The 12,371-nt window shown below is 41.2% G+C and overlaps 1 protein-coding gene across 10 annotated transcripts in view; it reads left to right on the top strand.

Annotated features, from left to right (window-relative positions):
- Positions 1 to 12,371, top strand: part of specc1 (sperm antigen with calponin homology and coiled-coil domains 1) — a 79,144-nt gene that overhangs the window by 61,704 nt on the left and 5,069 nt on the right. For 7 of the 10 annotated variants that reach the window (XR_013911874.1, XM_026182943.2, XM_026182944.2 and 4 more), the window contains 2 exons: positions 4,916 to 5,032; positions 10,852 to 10,911. Coding sequence is in view for 9 of the 10 variants with exons in the window: in XM_026182943.2 (XP_026038728.1) it covers positions 4,916 to 5,032; positions 10,852 to 10,911 (177 nt within the window). In the remaining variant the exon portion in view is untranslated. Of the gene's footprint in view, positions 1 to 4,915; positions 5,033 to 10,851; positions 10,912 to 11,321; positions 11,364 to 12,371 lie in introns of those variants that run through there. The other 3 variants (XM_026182947.2, XM_080307477.1, XM_080307476.1) reach the window with 2 other exon arrangements.

Below are 12,371 nucleotides of genomic sequence, written 5' to 3'. Positions count from 1 at the left end.
GGAGTTCGCCTTGTAATCGGAAGGTTGCCGGTTCGAGCCCCGGCTTGGACAGTCTCGGTCGTTGTGTCCTTGGGCAAGACACTTCACCCGTTGCCTACTGGTGGTGGTCAGAGGGCCCGGTGGCGCCAGTGTCCGGCAGCCTCGCCTCTGTCAGTGCGCCCCAGGGTGGCTGTGGCTACAATGTAGCTTGCCATCACCAGTGTGTGAATGTGTATGTGAATGGGTGGATGACTGGATATGTAAAGCGCTTTGGGGTCCTTAGGGACTAGTAAAGCGCTATATAAATACAGGCCATTTACCATTTTACCATCCTGGCTGATCTTTATCTAATTTTGCATTTTATTCTAGTACCTGCAGTCTATTCAAATTGCATAGGCAGTCCAGCTTCTCCATGATCTCCTGCATGTGCTAGAACAGTCTCAAGAAAGTCTCAAGAAGGCAACAGGACAATACGGTTAAAGAGTTAAGACAGAGTTAATCATGCATTTTTCTGACCAAACTGTCACAAAGAGACTCCATGAGGGTGGCGTGAGGGCCTGACACCTTTTTATAATAATAATAATAATGGATTGGATTTATATAGCGCTTTTCAAGGCACCCAAAGCGCTTTACAATGCCACTATTCATTCACTCTCACATTCATACACTGGTGGAGGCAAGCTACAGTTGTAGCCACAGCTGCCCTGGGACAGACTGACAGAAGTGAGGCTGCCATATCGCGCCATATTTTTAATGGAATTTGTGGTCACAGTCCAGCACTATGCAATGCAACTGACATTAGCTAGAGAACACCAGAACTAGCCACCACTGGCAGGCCATTATCCTCACAGATAAAAGCAGGTTTACGCTGATCATATGTTAAAGCGTCTGGTGACACTGTATGCAACACCATCCGGCATGACGGGTTTGGCATTGGGTTATTGATAGAGGGCCGCACAGACTTCTGTGCGCTAGCCAACACTACCCATTTTCAGACATTACGCTGGTACAGTGAGCTTTGTGTTCCTCCTAGCACATGACACTGTCTGGCCTCATTTGATCAGAATGTGTAGGCACTTCTGGGATGACCAAGGCATTGATGCCAATGACTGGCCCTCACATTCCACAGAGATGAGTCCAATTGAGAACCTCTGGAACTTTATGTATTGCTGTATCTGATACCGCCAGATTGTGCCAGAGAATGTCCAGGAGCCCCCCGATGCTCTGATCCTCCCGGACTCCATCCATACTCTCTTCTGCAGAATCCCCATATGTTGGGAGGTCTTATATTAAAACATTAGGGCGATACGCACTGCTGAGCCACATTATGACACAAATTGGATCAGCTTGTTTGGTTGACCAGCTCTCATGTTTTTATATTTGGGAGTTTTATGTTTTCTCGAGTTACAAAATGACAGTGCACATGGATGGGCATTGACACCAAGCCTCTTAAGCTTAAGATTAAGCCTCACGACTGAAATCCAAAACATTACTTAAACTTGAAATTAAGGTTTAGGTTAAACTTTGAAAACTTTAAATGATCTACAAAAAAGAGCACAGATTAAAGATTTCTAACTTTTACAGGGACTAAAAGTCACACAAAGACAGTTCTACATGAAGACACTATATTTCTGCTTATCTTTTTCTTGCTTTTCTGAGAAAAGCAATTTCAATCATTGTCACATGTAATTTGGAGGAGCTGTTCCAAGAAAGCAGCAACATGCAAACTGCCTGCTCTGCACAGCCACATCATGCAGACACACACACATGCATTCAGTGACTGTAACCATACAGCTGTCCCCTTTTCAAAACAGTAACTTTATAATTGCATGCTTGTGAGGCCTTTAGGGGGCATCTGTAAAGTGTAACTATAAAAGCATGGCTCAAGCTCTTCTGCGCTGGTTTAGCTATTCTCACTTTCGTAGCAATTAAATAGCATCATATACCACAGTAGATATGTGTAAATGTCACAGCCACATCACAACCCAGCATAGCACCACTTCTTCCTTCTCTTATCATTGGTTTAGCCTCTCACCCTGAAACTGCAGCTGGTTTTAAGTTGAGCTAACCTCTAACGCCAAAGTAGACGAGTGAACAACTGTCAACATTTCTTAGAAACTCAGAGGATATTGATTACTGCAGTGACTTAGAGTTGTGATTTTGAATTTCTGTCCTCAGAACCCAGAGTTGTTGTTTTTCTATCCCATCAGGTAGTTAATTACATTCACCTGGCGTCACATGTATGGATCAGTCGCTGATTCGATTTGTAGAATGAAAATCAGCAGCCCTCAGGCCCCGGGGCAAGGATTGATGACCACCGGCTTAGAGCAACAGTAAACAAATACATGTCACATCTTTAGCATCTCCCTGGAGCTAATGCTGTGTTTACAGACGCACTGATGTACCCAAAAAGATCTTTAATGCAGTTCTTATCCCAAACACTGTCTATTCCTCTCTATCGATCAAACTGCATTTTTATGGCACGTTCTGTACAGGACAATGCAGTTCAATGTGCTTAATTGTGACTGGGAGATATAAAATAAAACTGTGTTTGGGGTGGCTGTAGCTCAGGTGGAAGAGCGGATCAGGCATTAACCAGAAGGTCGGTGGTTCGATCCCAGGCTGCTCCAGTCTGCATGCCAAATATCCTTGGGCAAGATACTAACCCCATGTTGCTCTCCGATGCATCCATCGGAGTGTGAATGTGTATGAATGTTAGATACTTAGCACTTAAGCTTAGAAGTGCTTGTGTGAATGGGTGTGACTGGGTGAATGAATCAGCTGTATAAAGCGCTTTGAGTGCTCGGACAGAGTAGAAAAGCGCTATATAAGAACCAGTCCATTTACCATTTAAACATTATTATGTGCAGTAAAGAGTTCAAAACAAAACTTTATCAAGAGACTGTGTTATAATGATAATTATCATCACTGTGGCACAATACCACAATACCATTAAAATATGTTTTATATTGCATCACCACAAATATGATCCATCCAAATACATTATCCCATATGTATATACTGCACTAACTCTTGCCTATGACAGCTTCTTACTCCATGTCCACTTTTTTCTGTCATTTGTAATTATCTTTGCATTTCTGTCTTGCGTACTCCAGTTTTAATATAAACTGACCCTAATGTTCCCTTTGGTGCCTCAATAGAAGTAGTAAACATACTTGAAGTAAGATTTCTCAGATCACAGTGCCCTTTATAGTTCATTGTCCCACCTATTTTCCTAACCACCTAGCCACTCCGGGGGTGAGGTAGTGGTTTTGTAACCTAGCCCAGCTGTTACTGGGTGAGAGGTGGGAGTACATCATGGACAGGTCGACAGTCCATAACAAGGATGGTTAATTGTTTCATACTTCATGACCAGATAATGGAAAACTAATGACAGTCCCATTATCCTTATCTGTGCTTTCTATTAAAGCACAGATAAGGGGCGACCGTGGCTCAGGGGGTTGGGAAGCGCATCTGTAACCGGAAGGTTGCCGGTTCAATCCCCGTACTCTCTGGTCGTTGTGTCCTTGGGCAAGACACTTCACCTACCGCCTGCTGGTGTTGGCCAGAGGGGCTGATGGCGCGATATGGCAGCCTCGCTTCTGTCAGTCTGCCCCAGGGCAGCTGTGGCTACAACCGTAGCTTGCCTCCGCCAGTGTGTGAATGCGAGAGTAAATGAATAGTGGCATTGTAAAGCGCTTTGGGTGCCTTGAAAAGCGCTATATAAATCCAATCTATTATTCCATCCATCCATCCATTCGCTTCCGCTTATCCTTTTCAGGGTCGCGGGGGGCGCTGGAGCCTATCCCAGCTGTCATAGGGCGAGAGGCGGGGTACACCCTGGCCAGGTCGCCAGTCTGTCGCAGGGCCAACACACAGGGACAGACAAACATTCGCGCTCACATTCACTCGCACATTCACACCTAATGGCAATTTGGATTTTCCAATTAACCTATCCCCTCAAGCTGCATGTCTTTGGACGGCACGGTGGTTAGCACTGTTGCTGCACAGCAAGAAGATCCTGAGTTCAATTCCAACATCAGGCCGGGGTCTTTCTGTGTGGAGTTTGCATGTTCTCCCCGTGTTTGCGTGGGTTCCCTCCGGGTACTCTGGCTTCCTCCCAATCCATTATTATTATTATTATTATTATTACATACAACTAGAATATACAATGCTATGTGAATCTAATAGCTCTTAGATTCATATTGTAGCTTTCATTTTGCATGTTACCATCTAAAACAAAATGTTTAGGACTCTTAGATTATTTCCACCTTAATAGGATGAATCCAGATCAAAGCAGTGTAAATTTCCCCGGTTTCGTATAATATATGGGAGGAATCTAACACACGTACCCATGACTCACGAGGACCTCCCTTGCTGTGAGCTCTGTTCCCAAAGCGTATGAGAGGGATGAAACAGGAAGACTGTAAATAACTTATCTGTTATACAGAGAGTCTGCACCCTCCAAACAATGGCCCAGAGGAAGTGTGTCCTCCGAGCTCCTCTCCTGTTATCATACTCTGAATATGCTGTATGCTCCGTGCACGAGGTGATGATGCTCTGAGAATCACATAACTAAAACCAAACAAACTGGACGTGCTGCTATGCATGTCCTTCATGCAGAGGAGATCAGAGATAGCATTATTGTTTTGAAGTGATTCAAGAAAGAAGATCCTCCTAATATCAATGACTGGACTCTTCTGCTGTTCTGCGTCTTTCAAATTTGATTAAATTTTAATTATTTTTCCTTTGATTTTATGACCTAATGGATTTCTTTTTCACTGCATGGTGATGTTGTCAAGAGGCTGTTAGTGCTTCTACCTGAATTATTAGCACTTTATGCTGATTATCATTATTTTTATTGAAATTATGTTGCTCTAATTAATTTTTTTAAATTTCTTTTACTTTTTTTTTCTTTTTTTCCTTGTGCCTTCAGAATATCGATGTGACCAACTTCAGCAGCAGTTGGAATGATGGCCTGGCTTTCTGTGCCCTATTGCACACATATCTGCCTGCCCACATCCCTTACCACGAACTCATCAGTCAAGATAAGGTAGAAAAATACAGGAACGCCTAGCACACATGCAATCACGCAAACACGTACACACACACACAGTGGCTCACCAGCAGTTAATCAGAACCGCCTAAACAACGAAACCCATTGGAAATTTATATATTGCATTTATAAGTTATAAGTATTTATAAAACAGATGCAGATGTACATTATCAATTGTATTTACAGGGAGTGCAGAATTATTAGGCAAATGAGTATTTTGTCCACATCATCCTCTTCATGCATGTTGTCTTACTCCAAGCTGTATAGGCTCGAAAGCCTACTACCAATTAAGCATATTAGGTGATGTGCATCTCTGTAATGAGAAGGGGTGTGCTCTAATGAGATCAACACCCTATATCAGGTGTGCATAATTATTAGGCAACTTCCTTTCCTTTGGCAAAATGGGTCAAAAGAAGGACTTGACGGGCTCAGAAAAGTTAAAAATAGTGAGATATCTTGCAGAGGGATACAGCAGTCTCAAAATTGCAAAGCTTCTGAAGCGTGATCATCGAACAATCAAGCGTTTCATTCAAAATAGTCAACAGGGTCGCAAGAAGCGTGTGGAAAAACCAAGGCGCAAAATAACTGCCCATGAACTGAGAAAAGTCTAGCGTGCAGCTGCCAAGATGCCACTTGCCACCAGTTTGGCCATATTTCAGAGCTGCAACATCACTGGAGTGCCCAAGAGCACAAGGTGTGCAATACTCAGAGACATGGCCAAGGTAAGAAAGGCTGAAAGACGACCACCACTGAACAAGACACACAAGCTGAAACGTCAAGACTGGGCCAAGAAATATCTCAAGACTGGTTTTTCTAAGGTTTTATGGACTGATGAAATGAGAGTGAGTCTTGATGGGCCAGATGGATGGGCCCGTGGCTGGATTGGTAAAGGGCAGAGAGCTCCAGTCCGACTCAGACGCCAGCAAGGTGGAGGTGGAGTACTGGTTTGGGCTGGTATCATCCTTTTCGGGTTGAGGATGGAGTCAAGCTCAACTCCCAGTCCTACTGCCAGTTTCTGGAAGACACCTTCTTCAAGCAGTGGTACAGGAAGAAGTCTGCATCCTTCAAGAAAAACATGATTTTCATGCAGGACAATGCTCCATCACACGCGTCCAAGTACTCCACAGCGTGGCTGGCAAGAAAGGGTATAAAAGAAGAAAAACTAATGACATGGCCACCTTGTTCACCTGATCTGAACCCCATTGAGAACCTGTGGTCCATCATCAAATGTGAGATTTACAAGGAGGGAAAACAGTACACCTCTCTGAACAGTGTCTGGGAGGCTGTGGTTGCTGCTGCACACAATGTTGATGGTGAACAGATCAAAACACTGACAGTGGATGGCAGGCTTTTGAGTGTCCTTGCAAAGAAAGGTGGCTATATTGGTCGCTGATTTGTTTTTGTTTTGTTTTTGAATGTCAGAAATGTATATTTGTGAATGTGGAGATGTTATATTGGTTTCACTGGTAAAAATAAATAATTGAAATGGGTATATATTTGTTTTTTGTTAAGTTGCCTAATAATTATGCACAGTAATAGTCACCTGCACACACAGATATCCCCCTAAAATAGCTAAAACTAAAAACTACTTCCAAAAACATTCAGCTTTGATATTAATGAGATTTTTGGGTTCATTGAGAACATGGTTGTTGTTCAATAATAAAATTATTCCTCAAAAATACAACTTGCCTAATAATTCTGCACTCCCTGTATAGTACTGTGCAAAACCCCTCACGTTTTGCTTCCATCGAGCCAGACTTTCATGTGATTTTTAAAGTGGTCTTGAACAATAGTTCTCTGGGCTTTTTCAAGGTCTTCTGAACCTTTTCTTTGGAAATTTTTTGGACTGCTTTTTTTATTCATATGTTCCGCTGTGCGTCCTTAAAGGTCAAGCACATAAGAAGCAACACCTGAAAGTCATGTCCTTAAGAATCAGAAAAAGAATCCAGCAAAGATCTCGCACAGAGATGCTTCTGCCCCCATTAGTTTGTCCATCAAATTAGACAAGAGCTGAACTGGTGATTGAAATTTTAGGTTCAAACCAGGAGAGAGTTATAGCAATGAGTGAGCAAGTGAGCAAATTAATGTATAAATGTAAATTTATTAGATTACTTCAATTAGTAAATTGCACTTTGCTGTTTTTTGACACTTTTAATCCTTAATGCCACATTTGGTTCTTTGTTTATCAGTCATGTTAACTCATGTTTGGAGCAGTACTTACGCGAGGCTGAATTCACACTGTTCTCTGTGAGGAGCACTGACTGGTCATCAGCAGATGAGCTGATGTCAGGGCCCAGAACATGTAGAGCATGCTCTTTAAGCTGTTTTAACCTTCAAACAGCTTAAACAGGTTCTGCATATCTGCAAGGTACTTTGCAAACTGCCTCCACCCTGGCACCTACATTCATATTATACCTGACTTGATATATCTGACTATCAGTGTCATATCTGTTGTCACTGATGCCTGCTGTCTTCTGTGATACTTCTTCCCACCAGTGGCTTTCCATGTATGTTAAACAGAAGATCATACGGCCTGATATCACTCACTGCAGATCAGAAAAATCTTTTGACTGTTGTGGTCCTGACTAAAGTACCTTCTATTAGGTGGTCTATCGGGTAAAGTTGGTCTCTAATACTTTTAGTGTCACTGGAGTCTTCACGTCATCAGATCTTTGTCTTCTCCATGCACCTTGGAAGTGGGTGCCAGAAAAAAAATGTTGCTAAAGTATGTTTTATGACATCATTGCTGTTTTAAAAGAATTGCAGTTTTTATTTTCCTCTTTTTTTCCATTGCAAACTAGGTTACTTTGCTATCCAAAGTTTGGACACGCTTGTCACTTCTAAATACGTGACCTGTCTAATTTAATGGGGTTTTTTTAATAGCAGAGAGAAATAAGATAAGCCTGGAAATAGGGCTGGGCCATATCATACCGTTCACGGTAATACCAGTATAATGTTGGGCAACGATAAGAAAATGAAATATCGCGATAGAATATGGGTAAGTGCCTTTGTTTTCATACTCACATGGCGGAAAAAGCATGGCGGCGACAGAGAATTAGAAGCGCGAAAGCGGATCGTTGAATCAAACTGATGAATTGGTTTGTAAAATGCTGCAACTTCAGTGGTGTGGAACTCGTTTAGCTTTCGTCCGTCAGATACACAACAAAGCACTATTTTTTGTAGAGCACGCTAGCGGGCTGTCGTTATTACCGCGTTTTTTTGGAAAATATGGAAAATACTAAAAATCAATCCTTTGATTTTTCTGAAAATCGACAGTGCCCCTTATGTATGAATTCTGGTTGTGTTTACTTACCTCGAAACAATTTTATGTGGTACACGGCACTCGAAAATCTGTCAAATGTTTCAGTACGACTTTGCTAAGCTACAAACCTGCATCGCTTGATGGAGCATTACGGCTATCGTAGACAGTAGCCTTGCGGAGTGATACGTACTGTCTCTGTATCTATGAAGCGCCTTGAGGCGACTTATGTTGTGATTTGGCACTATATAAATAAAATTGAATTGAATTGAACGTAATATTACCGTATTGTGTGTATAACCTCTTTTTAAGTTTTGTGGATGTTATACATGGTTATGGATATGTCAGACAATCAACTTCCACTGCAAATGCTTTTTGGTTAAACTGTCAGCAAGGAATTTGCATTTGCACTGTTAATTTTTTATATTATATAACTTTAATGCACATAAAAAAACAGCTGCTTGTTTAAGTGAAGATACATTGATGTTTTATTTGGTTTTTGTAGTTGCTGTTGTAAAGTATTTTGTCTAGTCAGTTATATCGTTATCGCAAATTTTCAAATGTGTATATCGTGATAAATATTTTTGGTCATATCGCCCTGCTCTACCTGGAAATATACTGATCTTGACTTATTTATATATTTATCTTTATTGCCTGTTTTACTATTTTAGGAGCTGCTCCATTATTAATTTTTTTATATGTGAAATGATTTAATATTGTCTTATATGGTATTCCAATGTTTAATGCAATCAGGGTCATTTTTCTTATTCTTAGGATGAATTCTCTCTCACAGTGATCACTGGGTCATAACCCACACAAGCTAATACACACATATTTGAGCAAATTTCTGGTTTCATGTCAGCTTGTACGCTGGAGTAAACTCACATGTAGAGAAATGTGCATACTGTTGGAGGTTACTGCAGCACTCTCTGACTAAATGCTGAAAAAAATTTTCCACCTACATAAGATTAAGTGACAGACAGATATTTTGACGTATATCTGTCTGTCTTCTCTGAATTCCAACTCAAATTCAGAGAAGCCGCTTGTAATTTTTTTTGTTTTTGTTTGATGAACTCACTCTGCCTGCTTTCATCTTTTTCTTCTTCAGTCTCAGGATGAATGTTCTCTCTGATTAAGGCTGCAGGGCAAAGCGCACGTTCAACCTGACAACTCAGTCTCCAGAAGTGCACATAAAGCTCCAACATCTTGTTTGAGTAGAATGTCAGCCATAAAAATGATCAACCTCTGATGTGTTCATGTGAAAGATCACCAGGAGGACGATAACAGCCCTGTAATACTCTGATGCTATTTTGCAGGAGAGATATATTCCATCATTAACTTGCATATTACCGACTTCCTGTACATATATGTTTAGGTTTTATAGCACTGCCACATTGTTCATTTTGCAGTAAGAGACAGCCTCAGTATGAATTATGAATGTAGCCATTTCTGTAGTCTAAGTGATTTGGAGCACTGAGCAGCAGTTATAGCTCAGTGCTGACGGCTGTGTAATGCAGACATGCAGGTGGTATATACAGTAGTGCTGCAAACAATGTGGCTCCTCTCTGGGGACTGTGGGTCCTTCACCCCACCGCTACAAGATTAAAACAATAGACAAACACCTCTGACAAGGCCCGACACATCCTACGTGACAAATTAGTGATGCAGGCGTGGGTACACAGGGTTATGTCAGTGTGAAAGTATAACATTAAGTTGACGACAGAAACATTGCACAACCCATCTCTCTCTGAATAATTCAATTGAGCTGCATTGCCTTTAATAACTGTTGCTGAGTGACTTTCCCCAAGGCCCAAACACCCACCTTCCTCCCAGTGTAATCTGTCCTCCCAGTACTCCCACTCCTGCCCTCCTTCACCCCTTTATCATACGGAATTTTTAAGAAAGATGACATTATAGGCGAACCTGTATTTTAGGTGAAGGTCTGCAGCTGCAGAACTAATTATTAAGAATTCATAATTTATCAATTCGTCATCCCAGCTGTGATGATGCCTCAAGGCAGTTAATATGAAGGTTTGAGCGATCACAAGAGTTTCTATTCATGAGTCGGGGGGGCCTGTGCTCTCGGTACGAAGGAAAGAAAGAGAAAATTTTAACCCGAGTTTAGAGTGAAGCATAGCATTCGTACTGAATGCTATGCTTGTTGATGAGTTTGACTTTCTATCAGCAGTGCTCACATGGAGGGGTTACTTTGTTCTTTACACTCATCATGTGCTTTCTGTAGAGATGTAATTATACAAACACAAATAGTTTTCTGTTACAGGCTTCAAGGGGATCCAAATTGGATTTCCTGATAGCTCTCAACCAGTATGGCTTTAAACTTATCAGATAAACATGAGTGAATATGCAGCTGACACAAAAAAGCAGAGGCTTATGTAGGCTTCAAACGGTCTCTTGGGATATTGTATGGTTTATTATGGTATTTGTGAGCTTATTGTTTCTGATTCTTCCTCCATGTTTAGTGTTGCAGAATGACCGAGACGTTCACATTTTCTCTGTTTCCTGATATGAGCGTTTTTTGGGTTTTTTTTTTCTTCAGGTCCGGAATCTGACTCTAGCTTTCCAGGCAGCTGAGAGCATTGGCATCAAACCCTCCCTGGTGAGTTAAACCACACCAGACCTCACACAAACACAAACACACTTGGAAAACACAGAGCTTTTGATTAGACAAACTGGAAACAGACCACTTTGATTTGCTAAACTTTTAAGATATGAAACTTCAGAACAGAGATTGGCCCAGAAGTGTGTTCCAGTACTCTTCCTTGGAAATAATCTTTTCTTATATGGGGAAAACAAATCGTTATCGGCTCTTTTGCTCCACTGAAATATTTAGACTTTGTGAAAAAATTGCCCTTCAGTGTTTGCCAAGTTATAAACAAAGCTGCTCGTATTTATTTTAAGGAACACGGGACTATCAGCTTCTGGTAACAAAGCTAGTATAAATTGTTCAAAAACAGATACTTCAACATTTTTTTTAATTTATTTGTTTGTTTATTTTTTGGCCCTTAGGTCCCCAGTTTCAAACCTAAGGGCTAAACTATCTGGGACATACCTTGTCTCTCATCCTGTGACAGCTAGGTCAGGCTTCAGTAACCCCACGACATTAAGCTGGATAAGCAGTGAAGAAAACAAATAACTGGAATTTTGGCTTAGTTTGAGTTAGATACCAAAGTGTGTTTTGTTCTTTCAGCAGTAGAAGGATAGTGGCACAGTGGTTAGCACTCATATCTCACAGCAACAAACTTTGGGTGTTTTTTATGGGTCCACTGCGGAGGCCTGTTGCCTGAGAAGGTTGCGTGCATGGTCTACAAACAATGTTTAGAGGGGTGGTACGTGTCAAAAGAACTTCCACATGAAGGTTAGCAGCCAAGGTTGTCTGCAGCTAGATGATGGATGTTAGTTGTTACCTGTCAGTGCTGTTAGTGTTGTGGTTGATTGGTACAGATAGACTGAACACTTTCAGTTATGAAACAAAGTGGTGACGTGAATGCCAAAATCATCAGTTTCCTGCTCTCTGCTGCCTGTCATTATATAGGAAATACTGAGTGGTTAGTCAAAGGAGTGATCACACACACATTTTAACAGCAAGTGTGTTGACCTATTTTTTTAAGAACATTTTAGGCTTCTCTAAAAATTTGATATTAATAACAAGACAAGAAACGGTATAAGTTAAAACTAAGAAAGAAATCGTAGTTTGTATTTTTTGATTGAGAAATAATATGACTCATAAACTATTGCTTATCTTTCTCAGAATATTGACTACAATGGTTTGACTAAATTTTTGTTGCTGCAGTAGTGTGGACAAAGTGTGTGGTATATCTTTGCTTACGTAGCCTTAACCGCACTAATGCCCACACAGTGGGTTTGCTTTTTCAGTTTAGTTCTTATTGTTTAAAACAACTTAGTTTTCAGTAGTAGTCCAAGGCACCCCAGCCATCCATCATGGCCCAAAGACATGCACGTCAGGTGGATTGGTGACTCTAAACTGGCCCTAGGTTTAGAGTCACCATCAGCTGTGAATGTGAGCGTGAATGGTTCCCTGTCTCTCTTAGGGAGCAT

Source organism: Astatotilapia calliptera, chromosome 10, assembly GCF_964374335.1.
Source record: "Astatotilapia calliptera chromosome 10, fAstCal68.1, whole genome shotgun sequence".
In the NCBI taxonomy this organism is placed as follows: Eukaryota; Metazoa; Chordata; class Actinopteri; order Cichliformes; family Cichlidae; genus Astatotilapia; species Astatotilapia calliptera.
This window is presented reverse-complemented; position numbering and strand designations above follow the sequence as displayed.